At 53.2% G+C, this 21,255-nt stretch overlaps 10 protein-coding genes across 10 annotated transcripts; 3 read left to right on the top strand and 7 right to left on the bottom strand.

Annotated features, from left to right (window-relative positions):
- Positions 1 to 371: 371 nt before the first annotated feature.
- Triagg1_8187 (uncharacterized protein) lies at positions 372 to 1,467 on the top strand (the record flags this gene model as incomplete). Its single annotated transcript, XM_062903005.1, has 3 exons — positions 372 to 389; positions 675 to 1,001; positions 1,060 to 1,467. The coding sequence occupies 3 exons, from the start codon at positions 372 to 374 to the stop codon at positions 1,465 to 1,467; spliced, it is 753 nt and encodes a 250-aa protein (XP_062752816.1).
- Positions 1,468 to 1,548: 81 nt separating this feature from the next.
- Triagg1_8186 (uncharacterized protein) lies at positions 1,549 to 1,965 on the top strand (the record flags this gene model as incomplete). The annotated part of the gene is made up of 1 exon (XM_062903004.1): positions 1,549 to 1,965. The coding sequence occupies one exon, from the start codon at positions 1,549 to 1,551 to the stop codon at positions 1,963 to 1,965; it is 417 nt and encodes a 138-aa protein (XP_062752815.1).
- Positions 1,966 to 2,324: 359 nt separating this feature from the next.
- Triagg1_8185 (transcriptional regulator family: Fungal Specific TF) lies at positions 2,325 to 4,103 on the bottom strand (the record flags this gene model as incomplete). The annotated part of the gene is made up of 1 exon (XM_062903003.1): positions 2,325 to 4,103. One exon carries the CDS (start codon positions 4,101 to 4,103, stop codon positions 2,325 to 2,327), a length of 1,779 nt encoding a protein of 592 aa, XP_062752814.1.
- Positions 4,104 to 5,411: 1,308 nt separating this feature from the next.
- Triagg1_8184 (uncharacterized protein) lies at positions 5,412 to 6,210 on the bottom strand (the record flags this gene model as incomplete). Its single annotated transcript, XM_062903002.1, has 3 exons — positions 5,412 to 5,460; positions 5,528 to 6,006; positions 6,079 to 6,210. 3 exons carry the CDS (start codon positions 6,208 to 6,210, stop codon positions 5,412 to 5,414), a joined length of 660 nt encoding a protein of 219 aa, XP_062752813.1.
- A 1,095-nt stretch (positions 6,211 to 7,305) lies between these two features.
- Triagg1_8183 (uncharacterized protein) lies at positions 7,306 to 7,832 on the bottom strand (the record flags this gene model as incomplete). The annotated part of the gene is made up of 2 exons (XM_062903001.1): positions 7,306 to 7,684; positions 7,753 to 7,832. The coding sequence occupies 2 exons, from the start codon at positions 7,830 to 7,832 to the stop codon at positions 7,306 to 7,308; spliced, it is 459 nt and encodes a 152-aa protein (XP_062752812.1).
- Positions 7,833 to 8,357: 525 nt separating this feature from the next.
- Triagg1_8182 (uncharacterized protein) lies at positions 8,358 to 9,099 on the bottom strand (the record flags this gene model as incomplete). The annotated part of the gene is made up of 4 exons (XM_062903000.1): positions 8,358 to 8,587; positions 8,656 to 8,774; positions 8,949 to 8,957; positions 9,038 to 9,099. 4 exons carry the CDS (start codon positions 9,097 to 9,099, stop codon positions 8,358 to 8,360), a joined length of 420 nt encoding a protein of 139 aa, XP_062752811.1.
- A 1,265-nt stretch (positions 9,100 to 10,364) lies between these two features.
- On the bottom strand, positions 10,365 to 11,847 carry Triagg1_8181 (uncharacterized protein; the record flags this gene model as incomplete). The annotated part of the gene is made up of 3 exons (XM_062902999.1): positions 10,365 to 11,518; positions 11,580 to 11,738; positions 11,817 to 11,847. The coding sequence occupies 3 exons, from the start codon at positions 11,845 to 11,847 to the stop codon at positions 10,365 to 10,367; spliced, it is 1,344 nt and encodes a 447-aa protein (XP_062752810.1).
- A 694-nt stretch (positions 11,848 to 12,541) lies between these two features.
- Triagg1_8180 (uncharacterized protein) lies at positions 12,542 to 13,498 on the top strand (the record flags this gene model as incomplete). Its single annotated transcript, XM_062902998.1, has 1 exon — positions 12,542 to 13,498. The coding sequence occupies one exon, from the start codon at positions 12,542 to 12,544 to the stop codon at positions 13,496 to 13,498; it is 957 nt and encodes a 318-aa protein (XP_062752809.1).
- A 1,354-nt stretch (positions 13,499 to 14,852) lies between these two features.
- Triagg1_8179 (transcriptional regulator family: C2H2 zinc finger) lies at positions 14,853 to 17,034 on the bottom strand (the record flags this gene model as incomplete). The annotated part of the gene is made up of 2 exons (XM_062902997.1): positions 14,853 to 16,461; positions 16,541 to 17,034. The coding sequence occupies 2 exons, from the start codon at positions 17,032 to 17,034 to the stop codon at positions 14,853 to 14,855; spliced, it is 2,103 nt and encodes a 700-aa protein (XP_062752808.1).
- A 702-nt stretch (positions 17,035 to 17,736) lies between these two features.
- On the bottom strand, positions 17,737 to 18,122 carry Triagg1_8178 (uncharacterized protein; the record flags this gene model as incomplete). Its single annotated transcript, XM_062902996.1, has 2 exons — positions 17,737 to 17,897; positions 17,951 to 18,122. 2 exons carry the CDS (start codon positions 18,120 to 18,122, stop codon positions 17,737 to 17,739), a joined length of 333 nt encoding a protein of 110 aa, XP_062752807.1.
- Positions 18,123 to 21,255: the final 3,133 nt, after the last annotated feature.

The following is a 21,255-nucleotide window of genomic DNA, read 5'->3' as shown; positions in this document are numbered from 1 at the left end:
CTCCGACCAAAGAAACCATGCGGCCCATTATGTAGCCGCCTCTCTTTTTTTTCTGTCCGAAACAGCTGAGCCTCACCTTTTTTTTTTTTTTCATCTTGGATCGTCTTGGACCAGGGGAGGGAGGGCAGCGGAGCACTCCGGGCCAATCGTCGGGTATGTGGGGCGCGATCCTCCGGCTGCCGGGGATCCATGCCGGCGCTTAAAAAAACAACATGCCACGGTCGACATTATCTTTGGGTTGCCGCAGTTTTGGTTTTGCTTGTGTTTTTTTTTTTGGCGTGAATTTGGGATGACTGTTGGACCTGAAACACGGCGCGGCTATTTTGTGTCGCTTGGCCGCGCCTGTTCGTGGCCTCTTCGATCTGATCGCGATGGGTGTGGGTGCAGGAGTATGTGGTTTATAAAAGAGGTGCTTGAGTCCTCGATTGAATTTCTTTTCTTTCATCTTATTAGGCCATCCAACACTTTCTTTTTTTCTTAGTGTTTCCTTTTCCTTGTTCGTTTCCCTTTGTTTTCTTATTGTCCATCTCTCCTTGTCACTGTTTCTCATTCATTGCGTTTTATGAACTGAACAGACTCGCGTCCTGCATCAAAGAGTTTACGACATTTCTTTACCCTCTCAAACATCTCATTTCAAATCTCGCCTCAAAAGAACTCATTTGTAAATCCAACAGCTCTCGTTCCTTCTCCTCGACCGTCATCGGTCGAAACCCGTCAAAATTCCGCCCCTCGCCAAACCTCCATCTCCCATCCCGCAATACTCAAAACATCTCCCCCTCAAGACCGTCAACACCACACGCCCCAAGCTCTCCCTCAAGACGCTCCCCTCCAAGATGGGCTCCCCGCCAGCCTTTGGCGCGCTGGGCGCAATGTTCACCATGATGAGGCTCCTGCAGGCAGTGTCGCTCGTCTCCATCATTGGCCTCACGGGCAACTTTGTTGCGGAGCTGGTCTCGAGTGACTTCTCTACCCCGTCTGCCCTGGTTGGCACACTGGTTGTTGTGAGTTTCATGACCCCCATCTCTTTTTTGTTGACCATGGCTAACACAACCGTGATAGGCCTGTCTGGCTACGGTATACATCGTCATCAGCTATATCCTCTACTGGGATCACATGCTCCCCCTCCTCGTCGCCACCGCAGCAGACACTCTCTGCTTCATCGCCTCCATCATCGTGGCCTGTGTCCTCGGCAGGCCCGTAAGCTACCTCAACTGCAGCGCGTTCCCCAAGAAAGGCAACACAGGCAACTTCATCTACTCGCTCTTCGCCAACGTCAAGCACGCCTCGTCCAACACATTCGAATGGGTCGACCCCAGCAAGCCCTCATGCTATGAAATCAAAGCCATCTGGGGCCTGTCCATTGCAACCTCCATCCTATTCTTCATGTCCGCCGTCGCCGCCATTTGCCTGTGGAAGCGCGTCAAGGGGGCAGCAGGCCGCCCGCGCAAGCCCATGGACCTCGAATGAGGGTACGGCTGCCGCGCCGACGGCTTCTCGGGGGTGCCTCCGACGCCAAACGTCCTGCGCAAGGCCCGGAGCCTTGGGACAATGGCCATGTCGACGACGGCACAGCACCAGGACCGAGGGTCACTGTATGACGGCGACGAGGACCTCGACATGAACGTCTCCGTCCCGCTGTTCAACGACCGCCATCCTTACTTCCCCCCGCCTCCCGCGGCAGCGAAAAAGACGAAGCGTAGAGTCAGGCATCCGGTGGAGGAGATGCCGCCTCTACCACCACTGCCGGCCGCCTACATTGCTCAAAGGTCGCCAATTCCTCCAGTTCCTCCAATGCCTCCATCTCCCCCGTCTCCCCCGTCGTCGCATCTGAACGTGCCTCTCGCGAGTCCCATGTCGGCGACGAGCAAACCGAAGCGCAAGACGCTCCTCCAGCACCTGGAGGGCTGGTGGGACTTGGGCTTGATGGAGAAGAGACAGACGTTGTTTGGAGGGAAATCCGGATAGATCTTCTCTCTAGTTTCAACTGCATATAATAAATTAAAACTTCATGTCTGGAAAGGGGGTGGTGTGGTTATACAGCACACACCCAGCGTGTGGATCAAAATCAGCACATGTTTTGCATTGGGCAATTGCCCCTTGGCGGGAAAGAAAAAAAAGGAAAATCATATGAAAGTCTTCTTAATACATGTATTCGGTAATTGGAAATTAAGTTCATCGATGGTAGATTCTCTCACATATGGAATATACAACATGGCACATGTAAAACCAAGCAGTTGAACGTGATTAAAAAAAAAAAGCAAGCAAGCCTTGGTGGCCTCGCAGCCGTCGAAAACAAAGGCACCGCCGAACTGTCGGGAAGGGTATCATAGCAACACAACTCCATGCCCCAGAATGTTCATGCACTGGGCAACGTCCCAGCTCTCGTCCAGAGGGCGCTGCGCCCAGACCTGCTCCATGATGTTCATGGCTTCTCTGAGCGAGCCAAACAGCTGCAGCCCACCGAGCCGGGCTACTATGCTCTTGTATTTGGCTTCGTCTTCTGGAGGTGCTAGACAGCCGGCCACGCAAAGAGGCCAGGCCAGTGCTCCCAGGCAGGTTCCTCTTGGCAGGTTAAACAGCATTTCGGTGGTGTTGGCCACGGCAGTACTGACTTCCGGGCATGAGGGTTGCCAGCCGGCGAGGACTGTGTTGAGGTAGATCAAGGCTGCGTTGAGCCAGATGGTGTTGTGCATCGCATATGATGGCTGCTCACCGAGGACCGGTACCGAGATGACGGTGGCAACCGTGTCGGGCGGCGGGCATGTTGTTTGGATGGCCATGATCCCCCCCTTGATGGCGTCTATGAGTATTGTGCCGCGATTCAAGAGCTCGTTGATGGATAAAGAGCCAGCCAAGCTCTGTGCCTTCTTCCACGCGTGGAGCGACGCTATGTCGCCAATGACCTGGAGAACCCAGTTGTGCAGCCCACGAAACTCTTCCATGCGGAGAGGTCCTTCTCCCATGGTGCAGGGGCTCCATTCCGTCGTCTTACACGAGGGTATGATTGTGTTTTGATAATTGTACAGCCGAGGGGGGCACCCAAGCGAGACGCTCGACATGACATCAATGTAGAGCAGGTTGGCCGTGAAGAATCTGCAGGCGGCTTGGCTGGTGCTCCAGGGCCGCTTCATGCCCATTTCTAGCGGTGGCCAGCGATGGTTGACGAGGCCGTGTAGCATTTCCTCCCAACCATCGGCGCTCGGGAGTATCTGGCGGAAGAGTGCAATGGCAGCATCGAGATGGAGCTTCCAGTTTTCTCGGTTGCCCATGGCGACTTCGAAGATGAGCAGCTGGATGATGCTCTCCATGACGACGAGCCCCTCGCGCGGATCCATCTTACGGCTGTGCAGCGAGCTGACCTCCCTCTGCAGCTCGCGCAGGCCCAGCTCCATTTGACTCTGCAGGTTCTGATTCATCTTATTCATGCATTCCTCATGCTCCGGCTCTCCATTGTTGAGGATCAGGGCGAAATAGTACGACGCCAGGGACACGGTGATGTGGTAGAGCGACTTGTTGTTAGACTGCAGCGTATCCAGCACCCAGCCACGGCCACCCACCAGGATGTGGGGGCGATAGTGAGGAAACAGATGCGGAAAGACGTAGTCCAGATACATGCAGGCGTAGTGAATGTCGGCGGACCGGTCAAACTCGGCCTGTTCGTCGGTGTTGCCCATGAAGGTCTGGCTATGCCATGGGATCTCGGGCGGCGACGTTGCGGCCGTGCTGCCGGAGCCGTGGCTGTTGGGCGACTCCTTTGTCGACGGCGCCGACGCGGAATAACCTCGCTCGACGTCGATCTTGGGGTCGTCGCTGAGGCTCACCTTGCGGGTGCCCGACTCCAGCATGTCGAGGTACTTGCGGTCTCGGCGCTGGCTGGCCTGCTTCTTGACCTGGGCCTTGACAAACTCGGCCATCTCCTTCTGCTTGGGCCCGCCATCCATCCAGTCCGGCTTGATGTCGCCGAAGTAGCATGTGATTTCCAGGGCGGCGCATCCCGAGCACTCGGGGCGACGCTCATCGCACTTCTTGCGACGCAGCCTGCAGGTGTAGCAGCCGGACTGCGACCGCACCTTGGACGACAGCAGATGCTTGATGGAGGACATTGCCGCTCAGAGCAATTGCGCCCCCTCTGGCCGTGCGATTAGTCGCCCTGGGATTGAGAATTGGAATCTGCCGCGGTTTGGGTTGTTGCGATATCGATATCGTCGATGCTGGTCAGGATAGGATCAATCAATCAATGGTTGGTAGTTGGATGAAGACGGGAGTTTACTAATGCAGACATACGGGGGGTACCTAAGGTTAATACGAGCAGGCAGGCTGGAGCGCCAGTACCTTGGCTACGAGTACTGCCTCTCCCCAGCTTACAGTGCATGTACTCGTACAGTAGCTGCGGTAGCCGGTGCTAGCGAAGGGCAGGTAGACAGATGAGGCGAGTGCTGTAGTCTGGTGCTAATTTGCTGCAGGGGCTGGCTCCAGGTGGCGCTACGGAGATATCACGCAGAAACAAGTCCGGAGTTGCGATGGATGGTTTGCCCGCGTCGGCATCCGATTAATAAGCGTGTCTGACAGGCTGAAGCCAAGTTGCCAAGGTAAGGCTGAGGTGATTTTGTCTGTCTTTTTGTTTCTGTTAAGGGGGGTCCGCACAGTGCAAGGTGTTGGTGAGTGTCAACTTGAACACGGTGAGTTGTGGGATGAGTGTGGGCAAGTGGTGGGATAGGATACCCGGTAGACGCAGCTTGAAGACATCAACAATTGGAAAACTGACCAGTGTCTCGTATTCCAACAAGTTTCAATAGTTGGTATTATTGGTAGATACTAGAAGAATGAGTAATAAATAATAGCAAATGGTGACAGCCTGCTGGGTGGGTACTGCAAAAAGGTTGTTGCCATTGTATGGAGCAGATGTAAGATTGAAGTTGATAGCACTACAAGTGACAGTCATTTAATCAACGTCAAGATTAGTAGATACTAAAGCTACTGCCTGGTAGTAGCTGATAATACCGCCTGCTAGAACAAGATGGATAATAGCAACGGTAGCGAGTGTTTAGAGAGCCAGGTACCAAGGCAGTCCTCCGACTATGCAGTTTGCCCGTAGAGGAACCATTCATTACATACCGAATACGCTCCATCTTCAACGAGGTTCTCATCACCACATTTCGTCTCGTGAATGAAGGCAACCATTTCATGCCTTGATGCTTCCATTGCTATATTACTCCTAATCCTGTTAGCTACACGCCTACGGTGTATGCTGGAATGATGTCTATATTATTTTGCCACACTGGCGTTTCCCTCCCTCATGTCCGGATGCCATAACCATTTTCCACAAACATACCATGCCATGCATGCCCACTAGATGTGCCTCTTATTGCTTGATGTCCAAGCCCGCGGGTGGGAATGCAGCAATCCACCCCTTAGCCGCAACAGACTGTAACGTTGTTTGTAGCACTTGTATTCTCAGAGCTGCCGACAGGTCAGTACAAATACAAGACAAGCCGTGAGTTTGCTGTTCCCTCATAAGTTGGCTTACCTGACAGTCAAAGTCTCCCAGTGGAAGACAAAAGCACCAAGGTAGGCACCGATGAAGATGCAGATGATGAAGTACCCGTTGTAGTACATTGCTAGCAACATGACAAAGTATGCAACGGCAAACTGAACCATGTGCAGCAACGCACGGATGGCCTGCTGAAGCACGTTTGGGCGGAAGGGCGGCATGGCGTTACCGGCGGGACAAGTTACATCCTGAGTCTTGACCGACTCGCCGCCCGTCTTGACGGCCGTGTCTGCGGGTGTGGCAGCAACCGCGGTGGGAGCTGAAGCGTCCCGAAACTTGGCGACGTGCTGCTTGATCAGGAAGCGGTCGTATTCCTTGGACAGGCGACGGAGAAACTCCAGGGCGATGACGAGGAGGACAACGCCGATGCAGGAACCCGCAAACATGCCCTTGGACGTGATTTGCCAGCTCTTGGAAATGAAGCAGGTGTTCATGACGTTCCAGTTCCAAAGCATCTGTGACGGAGAGTTAGAGTCAGCTCCCGTTGCCGCATATTTGCGATTTGATTTTGATGGGAAGTTTCTTACAGAGATCTTGCACATGCCTGCCGGTCCCATTCCCATTCCCATGTCGTCATCCATGCTGCTAGGCATCATGGTACTGGTGGGATTGGCGCTGGCGGCCGTGGTGGTGGACGACATGCCCATGTCCATATCCATCACTGCTTCGGACTCGATGAGCTGCGTATCGCCCAAGGGAAGAAGAAGAATGAGTAGCTTGAATAAGATGAAGACGAGAGAGGGGGCGTTGAAACCTGAAAGTTGGCCTCAGAACCAACAAAACAGGCGATGGATGAAGCTGGAACAACGAGGCACCGCATGCTGTTGGAGAAGTCAATGGTATTTATAGGGCCAGCGCATTGATCACCTCAATCGCTTATCGTGGGAGCACAGCATGAGCAGAATAGGGGGCACCTGATGCGCGGATCCAGGGCGAAGAGGGCACTGGAGTTACTGTAAAGAAGCGCTGATGGCTACTGGGCAGAGGTGCTGTGTGCCTCCAGCTGCCGAATCTGCCTGGCAGCTGCCACCTGGAAGCCCATCGTAGCGGGTGGGAATTGAGCCTCTACAGCACATGGAGAGGTGGATGGAGCGAGACTGAAATTTCTGTTGGCCGAATCCGTTTGTCTGAGAGCGTTTGAGCAAGTTTCCCGAAAAGTGGCCAGGTGAAAGAGAAGTGGTTGGCTTGGCGAGAAGGAGCACATCACGAGTTTCTGTAAATAAATAAATAAGTAAATAAATAAATAAATAAAACAAACGAGGCTGCATGCGGTAACTTGAAGCTTCTATTTGCTTTCTAGATGCCGTCTGTTTACATTCCATCCCGTTTACGGCAGTTACAGCAGTATCTCTCCACCGCTTCTTTTCATCTCGTTCCTTTGTGCTGCCCAAGACTTGTTCAACCGAAGATTTCTTTGACATGAGCCCCTTTGTGCGTGCAAATATGGTTACAGCAACGGGAACATCCAACGGCTGAAATGTAATTGATCAATTTATCCGTTACCAACTGCTACCAAAGCACCCCAAGCCGTTGACTGCATAACAAACCTCACTGCCTTGTGCATAGACAGAGGCTTAACCCTGACACCGACATGTCCCCAACGCCTCGTGCAACCATCCATTGAGCACAAAGAAAAGGCTGATTGCGAGGCAGATTCTGCCTCTTTTATACCTCTACGCATGACCGCCCTGAACCTCGTAGATACTCTGAAACCACACGCATTCAGTGCCGCTTTTGCCTTCCATAGTTATAGTTCACTGCTCTTCGTGGCTCGACTTGGAACCTGAGCCGCGGCCGGACCCCGAACTCGAGCTCGAACTGGAACTTGACGAAGATGTATTCTTGACGTGATTATCGCCGGATCCAGCAGATTGAACGGGTGTCACGTCAAGCTCTGCAGCCTCATTCGTCCGAGATGGAGGGACGTAGACCGTTGGCTCGAGAATGATGTGCCGTGAAACCGACGACTCTGAACGCCGAGACTCTGATGAACTCGGGCCTGCCTCGTTTGGAGTGATGGCATCGATAATGGCCGCTCCTTGCTCAACTCCTGATATCGCGACGGGGGCAGCGATTGGTGTTGTCGCAACGACAGCCTCTGGCAAGACGCCATCATCTCCTTGATGTGAGATTCTGCCACGGTTAGCATTCGCAAAGAATGCCGAAAAGGGAGTGAGACAAATGCCATCAGTTAAGCTTACTGTTGTGGAGGAGTAGCAGGCCGTTGGTTCTCACCGTGAGACGCGGCACTCGATGCCTGGCTGGAAAAGCAGCAGCCCATTTTGGAGATAAGGGGGGCTAGGCGATGAACGACTCTCGGATCTCTTAGTGCGAGACTCTTGAAGTAGGAGAAAGGTCTTTGCAAAACGTTGGGATGGAGAAATTTCTGTCATCTCTCTCTGCAAAGGAAAAGGAAAACGAAAAGAAAAAAGGAAGAAGAAAAACTGGTGGTTTGGCAGGTGAGCAAGCAAGCAGGCAGGACAAACAACGGCCACTTGTACCACTCCAGCGCTGGCAGCTGTCATGGCCTGGTGACGCTCCCTTGACAGAAATCGGCATCTATTTGTGCCAAACCCGCATCTTTTGCTCCTTTCACCGACTGGGTCTTTTCATCTGATGTGATTCAGGGTACACTCGCACAAAAGCACAGCAGATGTCAATGGTATTGCTGATATTGTTCCAGATGTTGGAGTGAATAAAGGGGCCAAGCTTTCGCTATTGGCGAAATGCATTGTTGGCTACAAAAGCCATTTATTAAATCTCATTCTGGCCCTTGAACCAGCTGATGACAGATTCGAAATAGGATCTAATTCTTTTTCGGCTTCTTGGAGCCTTCTGGAGTCGGAGTCTCGCCGCCGTCTTCTTCACCAGGAGAAGAAACATCTCCATCCTCCGCAGCCTCGCGGGCACCGGAACCGCCTTCTTGCGGAGAGTTTGTGCCGCCGGGTGCTCGCGAGGACTCGCCGATCCAAAGGGCAACCTGGTAGTGGTTGTCGTCGTCTGCAGTCCAAGCACTGTCGGCCTCAGTTTCAGTATCTTTGGGTCAAGATATCGTTAGCTGTCTTTCATTCTCTCGCTTCGGTGGAGGATAGATGATTGCTTACACTGACGGCTGCTCCGTCTGCTGCTTCGATGGTGTCCTCTCTTCTTCTTTTTGTGGTGGCTCGACCTCTTCTTTTTCGTCTTGTGACTTCTTCTCTTATGCTCTGCGTCCTCGCGATGCCTATCTCGAGGTTCAGTTGGAGGACTCACATTCATCGAAACAGAGACTGTGGTGGTATCGCAATGTTGGGGGCATCGAGGTTTGCACCTGGGAGGTTGCTCGATTGGTTCCCGAACCAAGACCGTTTCGTCACCTCGAGTGGAATAGTAGAATTCATACTGAGCCGGGACACACCTGGCACGACTAGAAATGCTTAGCATTAGTATTCGTATTCAAGATAGAGTAGCTGTTAACGGTTATTATTCCTTTGAGATGATACGTACGATCGTGTATGTCGCCGTCGCCGTCGCGGCGAAGGCTCAGGGGCAGAAAAACATGAACCCATTTCGGAGCCGAATGAAGAATCGACTTTGCAGGTCAACTGGTATCTTAAAATATAAATCTCTCTCTCTCCCTGAGGAAAGAAAAAGCCACTGGTTAGGTTGGTGCTCTATATATGCCACTTTCTCTTAAGGTTTACCTGTGGATGGCAGTTTATCAGAGAAGGTTTCCAAATGGCCATGCTCTAAATCACGAAGGGTTCTCCCATTTATACCCATATCTATTGGCTTGTTCATCCGAGTGTCGAAGCTTTGAACGTGTGTGAACGATGATGCTATACAGATGAAAGAAGGGGGTGAAGGGCATACTACAATGTCTTTGTGTGTGTTTTGTTCATGCCACAGGCAATTGTTAAGCTTCATCTCTACATGGCCATCATACCTCCCGTGATAAAAGGCAAAAATATGGATTGGCTCCGTTTTTGCCGTTCAATTCTCCACGAAATATCTACATCTATTGTACAATGGGAATGCCCATTCAGTACCCCTAAATATTCTGCTATCCAGTATCTACGTGCCGTACACAATAGCAAATACTAGAGAAACGTATTTATAACAGCGAATACTTGAGAAATGTAATCATAGTCGCAGATACTGGGAAAACGTAACTATAGTAGCAGATACTGGAGAGATGTAGCTATACAGGTAGCAAATACTAGACAAATATAGCTGTAGCAAAGAATGGTAATAGTAGCCGATACTTGAATAACTGGGTATTTAGTACTTGCTGCTCCCCATACAATAGAGCATCTCGAGGAGTCATTATTGAACCTTGTTTCTCGGGCCGTTTCCATTAAGGTACCTGTTTGCTGAATCACACGCCCCAGCCTTGTGACTAGGAACAACATATTGGCTTTTGATCTTATCGACCACGTACCCAGTTCATCGAAGATTGAAACAGAGACTTGATCAATAATTGTAAATCACTACGAAATCTACGTGGAAGCAACCTAATCAGACATGACCAGACTCAAGGCGAATGAACAACTGCAAAGACACACGCCATATATTTTGCTCGCAAAACTCCGACAAAGCCCCCTATCTAAAGTGTAGATGCTACATGCTAAAAACAAAAGTTCCATGTCTCTATATAGCTGGTCCCTAACCTACCAACGCCAAACGGTAGCTCATAAACTAAATGACTTCAATCAAGGGGGAAGAAAGAAAGAAGGAAAGAATGCAGACTATATCAACGCGAGATGCGAATCCTCTTTTTGGGCAAACATATACACACATAAATGACACAAAGACGCTTAGTAGATAGCTAGGACTAAGCAAACGCTCCAACGGCTGCCATGAGCGCCGCGCCAGCCACGACGGAAAAGTAGGCCTGGGCACGCTTCTTGCCCCTTAGAATGCGGTAGCTCTTCTCCGTCAAGAAGTCCTCGGCCAGCAGCTGCACGAGGCCCGCGTAGAGCAACAGGCCCGACGAGATGGCGTTTGTGATGCCCACGACCACAAGGCCCGTGGCGCTGCTCGGGTCCCATTTCCTCTGCAGGACGAGGCCGATTGCCTGGCCGATGGGCGTCGTGGTTCCGTAGGCGAGGACCATGAGCCAGGGGCGGATGGATCCCTTGGGGAACTGTATAGCCGCGATGCGGCTCCCCAGGGCCATGCCCTCAAACGACTGGTGGAAGCTGATGGCGACTAAGAAGACGACAAATGCCGGGCCGGTAGCCACAGAGATGGCCATTCCTATGAACACACTGTGGAACAAGATGCCGGCCTCCAGCAACAGACACTGCAGCATCCGACGCTTCTGCTCTTCAGGGGATTGTATCTGGTTCCCGTCTGAAGTCTCGCCGCCACGTCGTGTGTTGGGCTTGGCAAGCGAAGAATAAGCACCGCTCTGAGCACTCCCACCGGCAGGGGCAGGATCGAGTTCCGACAGGTCCAGGTCCAGGTCCGATTCTCGGTCGTCGTCGTCGTCTGCAGATCTTCGCCGCTGCAACGCTGGGCTCGACTGGGGCAAGGGTGAGGCGCCTGCAATGAGCCCCTCTGCCGCCTCCAAGTGGTCGAGGGAGATGTCCGCCGGTCGTCGTCCCGTCACATGCGAGCGCCTGCCAGACAAGCCCTCGCCTGCCATGTGCAACTCTTGCGCATCGCCTTCAGCCTCATCGTTTTCGTCCCAGAAGTCGTGCGCATGCGAATGCGAGTGGCCCGCGCCCCGGGCGGTCAGAAACGATTCAACTCCCACAACGACAATGGCGGAGACCATGGCAATGAGCCCTGGGAAAGGAGTGTATCCCTGGCTGAAGAAGTATGGCAGGCATGGGTCGGTCAGGGATGAGAAGGCGGTCGGCAGCAGGTGCACAAATGCCGTGGCGAGAAGCACGCCCGTGCCGATATGCTGGGAGTAGAATATGATTGTCTTTTGTCGATGCCCCGTTGTCGCTCTCCGGGATAGCAGCGGAAAGCCGCAACCTATGGCGCAAAGCCCTGAAATTAGCCTCTTTAAACCCCCTTAATCTGTCATCTTCCTTACCGAGTGTGCTCAGGACGAGAATCAAGAGCAGCGCAAAGATGTGCGCAGCCGTGTCATACCATCCCGAGTTGTGCCCGCCGCACTGCGGTCTCTCGCCCTGGTCTCGTCGTCGCTGGAGTTCGGCCTGGAGCAGGCTCGATGGAATTGACGCCCAGGCGTCTAACCGAGAGAAAACATTGTCACATTAGCTCTTTCGCTTCTCCCAATTCTGCAGCCAGAATAGGAGCTTCCCCTTACCTCTCGCCATCACCGCATTGGCGCCATCCATATCGAGTGTCTCGCTTGGCCTTGGCTGTCTGACCCGCTGGGCATTTGGCAAAAAGGCTGATGAATGCCCCGGGAGTCAACCTCTAGTGTATGGAGGGCTCTAAAGAAAACCTCCTTGCGCAATTCACTTGGTGCATCAAAAATAGCCGGATCATGAACAGGGAGCAAAAGGTTCGAGGTAGTTGGTACGACGATAGACAAGAAGCAACCCCTTCCGCGCCTAATCCTCGGCTGGGGCTCAACACGAACGTTCCCAAGCCCGCGAGCTCCGGACAGCATCTGCGCCACTGAAACAAAACCGAACAGGTTCTAAAAATAAGAGGGAGAACTGCCTAAACCAACGCCAAAGTAAACGTGGGATGTTGGTCACTTTTCTCGGTCTTTTGAGAGCTTCATTATCGAGTGTCGTCTTGTTACTTGCAGCTTCAACATTTGCTCTTATTCCGGATTGATGCATACGTCATTGTACCTTTGTAGCCAATGCCGGCGACATTATTACTAAATATCTGGACAGAATCTCCGAGCCATTCCCGTAGCCTTGCGAGATTCATTTAGTACCTAGACAGATAGAATTGCATCTCAATATACCTAAACACCACAACACTACTTATTATATACCATTTACCACTTATTTTCATCACTTCGCAAAGAAATTGGTTTTATACCAAGCACATACAACCTGCCAAATCATCACCATGTCGACCATTGGCGTCTTCCCCGCCTCTGGTGGTCTCGGCACCAGCACTTACACCCACCTCCTCAAAGCCATACCCGCCTCCAACGTCGTCCTCATCAGCCGCTTCCCAGAAAAGACTCCCCAAATCTACAAGGAGCAAGGCGTCCATCTCCGCCAATCCTCATACGAAGCATCGCCCTCTGACCTCGAAGCCGCTTTCCAAGGCATCACCACCCTCTTCCTCATCTCCTACCCCAGCCACGTCCGCGAGTACCGCACAGGACTGCACATTCCAGCCCTCGATGCCGCCCACAGAGCCGGCGTAAAGCACGTCTTTTACTCGTCCCTCGCCTTTGCCCTGCCTGATAAGAGCACCACGCTGGCAGAGGTCATGGGCGCCCACCTCGACACCGAGGCCCATCTGCGTAAACTCGCCGACCAGGATCCCGGCTTCTCGTGGACAGCCATCAGGGAGGGCCTCTATCACGAATCGTTCCCCATTTACACCGCCTTCTTGGACTTGAAAGACGAATCCACCACCGAGATTCTCATCCCCCACGACGGTGCCGGCCCTGGCATAAGCTGGGCCAAGCGTGACGAGCTGGGCGAAGCCTCAGCAAACCTGATTGCCCAGCAGTACCAAGACCCAGCCAACTTTCAACGGAAGAACAAGCTCGTGGCCTTGACCGGACCTCGGGAATGGTCTCTCGCCGATACCGTCAAGTTGCTCTCCACCGTGGCGGGTAGAGAATTGACCATCCGCCAAGTTACTGTGGATGAATATTCCGCCCAGCCGCAGGTCGCCACAAAGTTTGGGTGCAACTCTCTCTCTCGGACCTGGGCAACTGCGTGGGATGCCATTCGTGCGGGAGAAACCGCACATGTGTCGTCGTCCCTGGAGCAGATATTAGGGCGGCGGCCCGAGGAGTTTGATGTTACCATCAAGAATCTCTATGGCTCATCTGCTGAGAAATAGGCAAAGGGTGTAGTGAGAGAGAACTTGTTCATAACAAAAAAAGATCTTATTAGCAGTAGCGAGATATAGGGGAGTGACACTTGTGTATAAATATACATCCAGTTGACTCTTTTGATCAGGAGGCGGAACTTTCATTTCTACTTATGCCAGTAACTAAAGGGGAAATGTGCATCTGATATATCACTACTACAAGATATACTTCTCAGGGCTTTGAAATATATATATCTACCTACGTATGCTCGTAGATATACCTAGCCTAGGTACTATAGAAACAGAGCAGGTGCCTGACTGTGTCAATAGTTCCCGATTTCAAATGAACGTACATGAGATGCTGGGCTCTGCTAGCCAAGGCAACCAACTTGGGGCTATTGGTTAATCCTCATCACTCACTCCTTAGATTGCACCCAGTCAGAATACCTTCCAAGCCATTTGTGATTTTGTCAAATTTCCCATTGAATCTCCAGTACACCTAGCATGCATTGGCTCTAAATAAAAAGTCCATGGCTGTCCCCAAAGACACCGGGCAGTTATCAAATCAAGAACAAAAAGACTAAACGAAAACCCTGATAGTAAACGCAAAAGAACAGGATGTGACACGCTCCGAACGCGGTCAAAGCTCAAAGGGTATCAATTCATTAGAACCAGATCTCCTGGTAATAATGTGGCCGTAGCCCAGCACCGCAAAGACTTTCGTCCTTCAGTCACTTCGTATGTGAAACTCAATTGGCGCCGGCTGCGCAAGGATGCCCGCCATATCCAGTCCATTTGGTACAAACGTCAAAAAACACCTCCTCATCGACAGGTAGCCCCCCTGAACAAAGAGTACATACAAGGATATCAAACAATGTCACAAACACAACTGTTTCGCAAAATAAACGCCCCACCTAAAAAGAAAGAAAAGCGAACTTTATCAGACAAGCATGAGAGAGCGACGGTGTTGGCGAAAGACCGAGAATGCAAAAAGAAGTAGTTCGCATACTGTGTGCTGCAACCCAGGTTCCATCATGGGTGGTTCGTTCAGTTATGAAAAGTGGCGATGAGAGAGAAAAACAAAACTCCCCACCTCGATATTTCGAGTAAGACGCAAAAAGTACATAGCCGATATGCGAAAATAGCGATTGAAGGCCGGCATCAAAGCATGTTCTCAAAGGCTGCTCAGAAAAGCAAGGATATCATCAAATAGCAAGATTAACGTAAACGTTGCATACAAAGGCCAGAATCATCGCTGAAATGACTTGTTTCGGGGCGGAAGAGAGATTTGTCAAAGGCAGTACTGGTACTTGGTATCATGATACTGGGGCCAGCAGAAGCACTGGCTCACATCAAAAGAGGGAAAATCAATCAATCAGCCAGTTTAGTAGGCGGCGGCGGTATTAGAGCCTTCACTGGTAGCAACGGCCACCAAAGCTTCAAGTCGTCTCAACGATTCAGGGTTGTTCGAACGCTCCTGCTGTTGGCGTTGCTGTTGCTGTTGCTGCTGCATTTGTTGCTGTTGAAGCGGCTGTTGCTGGTGGTAATGCTGCTGCTGTGGGTGCTCCTGAGGCTCTCGTGCTGGAAAACCAGCGAAACCAGTGAAGTTGGGATGCACCATTCGATCTACACGGGGGTCTCGCATATCTTGAGGAGATTGATGCCACCCGTGGCCCCTTGCTTCTCTAGCAAGGGTAGGAGCAGACATGGTGTGCTGGTGAAACGATCGACCCTGGGGGGCTGAAGGCTGGATCTGGTGGCTTGGCCTTGGCTGCTCCTCAAATCGGACCGTTGGCTGATTCAGGCGTGCCTGATCGACCTTGCTTTGGACCGCCTTGTGGACTTCAGATGCCCACATCCCGGCGCTGTCGCGAGGAGGAGTCTTGTGTCCTATGTCAAGACGGCCCAAACCGCGCTGCAAGCTGACATCATACATGTTGAGATTTCGCCTCTCATCAGCTTGTATGGCTTCCATGACCGGAGGTCGCAGAGCAGGTTCGTGGTCGACGCTCATGGGAGATGCGTTACGCCTCGGGGGTGAGGCTGAACGAGGAAGAGGATCAAAAGACTCGATACCAGGAAGGCGAAGGTTGGACTGCGGGCCTGTGGGATTCGCGATAGGCGGCGGGGGATTCGGCCGCACGGATTGGCTGAGAGCCGCGTTTAGCTGTGCAGTGCTGCCGAAGCTACGGCTGTCAGGATGCCAGGTTCGCCGCCGCCATGCTTCCTCGCCAGTGCTGGCAATAGACTCTCTTCTACCAGAAAATACAGAAGGCGAAACGGTTGGCGAAGAAACCAGGTTCGCGTTCGGAGGTTGAAAGGCAGCAGAGTGAGAGCTGTTCATGAGCGGGGGTCCAACGGTTGAGCGGCCTGGAGGTTGAACCTGGCTGTACTGGAAGGGGTTGGCTCCTGAGGGAACGCTCAACCGACGACCGGGAGGTCGAGAACCCACGACGTACATGCTTTGAGATCGCGAGTGTGAGTGGGACGCCGGGGACGCCACGCTAGGTCCCCATCGGGGACTGCTTTGAGCCGTCGAAAACGTGGCAGATGTCGGCGTACTGAAATCTCCGGGAGACTGGGGTCGGTAGGAAAAGGTGCTGTCGGTGCTGCTACGGTAGGATTCCAGAGACAGCCTGGAGCGGGGATCAGCTGCCATGACGAGAGGAGGAGGCCGTCGGCGAGGATCATTCTGGGGGCTGTAGGCCGATGCCACAGACGAGATGCTGGATATGCTAGAGGTCGAGAGAGACTTTGAATGTCCTCGAACGGGGCCGCCGGCGCTGCCACCGGTAGACGCCCTCGCCCTGTTACCAGCTTGACGAACCCTATCGGTCCTGATTTGCCGCTGAAATCTCGAACCAGTAGCCGCAAGAGAGTCGATGGGGATATCTTCATTGACATGGACGGTTTGGGCATGCTGCCTTAGGTTATCCAACCTCGAGAATCGCCTAGAGCAGTGGCACTGGAAAGGTCGCTCTCCGGTGTGTTTTCTAGCCCATCGTTAGCCATGTTTGAAAATGCAGATTGGAAGAAAGACAAGAGACAGGGTCGGGGCGCTCATTGACCTACCGGATATGTCTAGCCAAGTGCTCGCTCCTCGTGAAGCTCAGGTTGCACGGTGGATAGTCGGTGCAGTAGAAGCGCTGGGACTTCTTCTTCTTATTCGATCTTGTTCCATCGGCATTCACGCTCTCGGCATCGGAGCCGGCACCATCATCGGCCAAGTCTCCGTCCGAGTCGTCCATGTCTACGTCCAGCGAGTTTCGGTTGGGCGACTTGTTGGAGTGCTGTGAGCCATCGTGGTGGAGTGCGTCCTCGGGAGACTCAGCTACGGGCGTCACCTGGGGAAACGGACTCGGCGGCAAGGGTCTCTGGCTGGCCATGTTGATGCTGTTAAAGGACGCTCGGGTCGGCGTCTTGCCATCGTCGGGCGAGTGTGCGGGCTGTAGCTGAGACTGCGGCGCCGTGCTGGGGCGAGGGGACGAGTTTTTCGGTGACATGATGTCCTGCCTGGAAATTTCCGCTGCTAGTGGGGTGTTGACAGGGCGAAACGCAGCCGCCATGATGGGCGCAGCGAGGCGACCAGGCGGTGATGATGGCGAGTGGTATCGGCAGGCTTGCAGGCCGTCAACTCGGCAGCGTCGTGCAAGTCGGAAGGGGAGGAGGTTTGCGAGAGGAGTGATGCAACGCAGAACCGATTACGCAAGAGAGGCAGGGTAAAACAAGGTGGCGCTTGTCACTGCCTGTACGTACTCGTACTGGGGGATCGGGTCTTGGTCTTGGTCTTGCCAAAGCAAGGCTGCGATGCAGACAGACTAGAGTCGGGCAGGCTCTCCAAAAATGAAAATGAAGATGAAGCCGAACGAGGCAAGACGAGATTGGCAGCTTGGCGGGCGACTGCAGTCTGGAAAAGGCGGGCGGCGGATCGAAAGCAGATTCCACGAAGCTGGTGGTTGGAGCTGGAGTTGCAGTTGCTGAGCCAAGGCAATGGGCAAGAAGGCTGAAGTAGGGCCGAGGGGGAGGGGAAAAGATGGTGGGGATGTTTGAGGTCAGCAAGGGAGGCGGAGGCGGAAGGTCAGGAAGGACAAGGGGGCAACTAAAGGTAAGGTTGCAAGGGCGGCCAGAAAGCTTGTGCTTGTAACTTTGGGCTTTTCGGGGTAGCAAAAGGCAAAGAGCTGCGAACTTGGGGAATGGATTGATGACCAATAGAGGCAAGGCAAGGTGGTGGCTGCGTGAGACGATAGAATGGCGCCTCAACTTATGCTCTAGCTGTTGTGCGTTCCAGGTACAGCCGGCGCTGCGGGCGAGTACCAGTGCGGCGAAGACCAGGTACTGGAGTGGTGCTGAAGTGGTGCTATGGCGCGCTGGAAGTAGTGGCTGCTAGCACCGGCAGTGACCTGGCGCGCACGCTCTGGGTACTTTGCCGCTAGCCGACAGCGTCGAGTCGAGTCGAGTCGAGTCGAACGAGTGGAAACGAACCTGGTGCCTCTTGGTCTGTTGCCTGAGGCGTCGCTGGTTGCGGCCGCGGGATGGTGGTGGATGTGGATGCTCTGTGGATGTGGATGTGGATGGCACCGATGGCAATCAGGTTGAGTTGAGTTGAGTTGAGTAGGTGCTCGTACTCCGTACAGCAGAGCATGAGCATGAGCATCAATGAATGGTGCAGTCCCAGTCTAAGGATCTAGCGCTTGGCCTTGCACCTCCGCTAGCAGCAACGGTGGCCAGGTTCGGACCACCCTGGCCACTGACCAGACCTCGTTGCGGCCGTGCCATTGGACGATCGCCAGGATCAGAATCGGAAACCAAGGACGCAGCGACAGCTGAGCAGACCAGCGACAGCATCGACGAGCCCAGCAGCAGGCAGGGGGGCCGCCGGACCCTGCGATCGGTGACACAACGATGCGTGCCTGGTGGGCTAGTGTTTCTGGATGGCCAACTACGAGTACTACTAAATGGCTGACTGTCGCTAGATAGGCATGGACGATTTGAACTTGATATCCAAGAGCCGATGATTGCATACCCACGAGTAATGCTATAGGTATGATACTGTGCTCGTGCTCCAGCTCGCTCACATACTCGTACGACGACTTGCACGCCTTGTTACCGCACGGATGGATTCCTGGACGGTCCAAAGTAAAGACACCTCACAACGCCCTGAGCTTGCTTGCCGACGGCGAAATCGAAGCACAAGCAGGGGCACCGTGTGGCGATGGCTTGTCTCTGGCTTGCTCGCCTTTTTCTCCCCCAGACCAGACGGCGCGACCCTCGGTGGACTCCGGATCCGGATTGGCAGGGCAGGGCAGGGCAGGGCGCCAACCAAGCTCGTAGCGATGGCACACATTCATCGACCAAGCTTCGGAAGGGCTGGTGTTCTTGTTCGCTTTTTTTGCGTCCGAGCCCGTATGCACCCGGTATACGGTACCTGCGTGGAAGGCAATACGCAAGGCCATTTTGGCGCAAGACGAGGCTCTGCAAACCCGCCAGGTACCCAACTGACGACGGCTTGGCCTGCGGATGCTCGGGATGGATTTCATCGAGGACAGTCGAGAACAAAGGCAAAGGCAATCTGGCAGCCTCTGCCACGCAGCGGCTGATGCTCAGCAGGTAGCCTGTACTTGGAGATACCTGGCAATGGGCCAAGGCACCATACCTTTGCTCTAAGCTGCCACATCAGAACCTAGACTCGTACAAGTATGTCCATGCCCAGACAGCTTTTTTGCTGCGCAGTTGGGGCTTGGCTTCGTCTCTCCTCTTCGGGAAGGACGGAATCCTTGTCTGAGGCGCAAACTGCAGACAGATCGCAGCGCGCTACCGGCGGACAGCAGAGAATGTGCATTCATGTGACTCGTGGCAGCGCCCTGCTACTCGCCCACTCTCTGGGGACAAGGTACCGTCGTCGTAGTCGCAAATGCGAGCTCCGCGCCCTGCGATTTCTGATACGTACGATACGAGCGTATGGCTCGCTACTCTATGAGTAGGTACTTGACTTGTACGAGAAGCTTGAAACACACCAGCCAGGCCAGGTAGGATGACGAGAGGCAGCGCAGCGTCACAGCTCACACTCGCTTTTTCGACCGGGGGATCCGCCGGAGATGGCGGACGCGATACTTTTGTGCATACTTTTGCCGTCTCAATAAGCTCCAGGCGGGGAAGTGGGAAAATGGGCACTGGATGCCAAAGGCGAAGGGCGAAAGGGCAGCGAGAAAAGTCAACTGTCGATAGTACGGCTGGAGCTGGCATGCCACACAAAGTTTGGCTGCTGCGTGTTCCGCGGGCCATGGCGAGAAGGGCCACGCAGGCGCCTAAAAAAAGATGTCTGGTTGGAAAGTTAACCGTCAAGCTAAGTACCTCGACACCAGAGCGGCCGGGCAAGGGTACTTGGGCGAGCTAGCGGCAGCGACTGACGTAGTCGAGAGGGGCCGACGTAAGGTACAGGTCATCTGCGCACACCTTAGCGTGCGCGGCCCAGGTACATTGACGGCAATCCAGTGGGCAAGCCTCCTGCTGAAAGATGGCGTGGGGCCCCCCAGCGGCATGGCTAGCGACGCCCGCTTCCCAGGGCCCTCAAAAGGGCGCTTTTTTGCCCTCGAGGCCAATGTTTCCCATTCTTTTTTGGTTCTGTCTGACGGTACTGCGCTCGTACATGCTCGTACATACATGCAGAACTCCCATCGTCTCACAGGTACCTTATCTGCTGAAGAAGTCATGGTACTCATGAATGGACAAACGAACGACCAGCCAGAGGAGTGCATGCATGTGCCGTACTGTAGGTACTGTGCCGTGCCTCGCCTGTTGCAGCAGCACGGAATTGTGCATTCCTGGATCTGGCAGGTCTCTCCCTTACTAAGTACAGGTACTGCCTTTTGTAGATAGGTTCTTTATATGTACCATGTCCCTGTCCGCTGCCGTACTCGTAGAGCACAGATTAATTGAATCCAATGCTTGCAAAGAATTACAGGTACGAGTAACCTCGATGCTACCTCGTGCAGGCTTGTGATAACAGCAAAAGGTACTAGGCAGGTACCTACCTACTAACTTGCTCGTGCAAACCTTGAAACCCAACCGCGATATGATTTGGCTGCCCGTGTGGTCCATTACCGCCCAAGAGCCCGACAAGCACGCACTGATACGGAGCAAGAAGCGGAACCCCTCCCAGCCCCTTCAGCAAGCAAGCAGCATGACTTGTACCTGGAGCCCCTCTGTCTTATGCACCCGAGAAGTCATTTGCAAGAAGAAAAAGAAACAAATACAATAAATACATAAAAAAAAAAGGTGGCCGCTGGTAGTGCAAACCTTGTCTGCCCTTGGGAAAACAGCTAAACAAACATCGTACCTTCAAAAACTCGAGGATGCTCTCCACATGGCTCTGATGCCTACGCTAAACATGGAACTAGCAGCACCTCACTCTTTAGCTAGTCGTGGGCGCCTAACCATGGCTTGGGGGGTGCCCACAAATCCTCGCAGCGCCCCCCCATGCAAGTGATGTATCGGTTTTGGACGACATTCGAGCGGTGCGTCGAGTTTCCCGTTTCAAAGTGCCAATGCGCGTGCACGCGGGCAAGGGAGAAGCAATGTTTTTTTTTTTTTTTTTTTTTTTTTGAATGGCTTGTATTGGTGGAGGAATGTTTGTGGAGGATTTTCTGCCCGTTTTAACCCGGATAGGTACTAAGGGAAGGAATATTGATGTCGTATAACCATTTGTGCGTTGAGCTGATAATTGCGTGCCCACGTTGACGATGCGTGTACTCCGTATAGGTAGGTATATGTAAATCCCATGACAAGAT

The sequence above is a fragment of the Trichoderma aggressivum genome (genome assembly GCF_033847375.1).
Source record: "Trichoderma aggressivum f. europaeum strain CBS 100526 chromosome Unknown scaffold_039, whole genome shotgun sequence".
Taxonomy (NCBI): domain Eukaryota; kingdom Fungi; phylum Ascomycota; class Sordariomycetes; order Hypocreales; family Hypocreaceae; genus Trichoderma; species Trichoderma aggressivum.
Note: the sequence above shows the minus strand (reverse complement) of the source record. Positions and strands in the feature narration are given on the sequence as shown.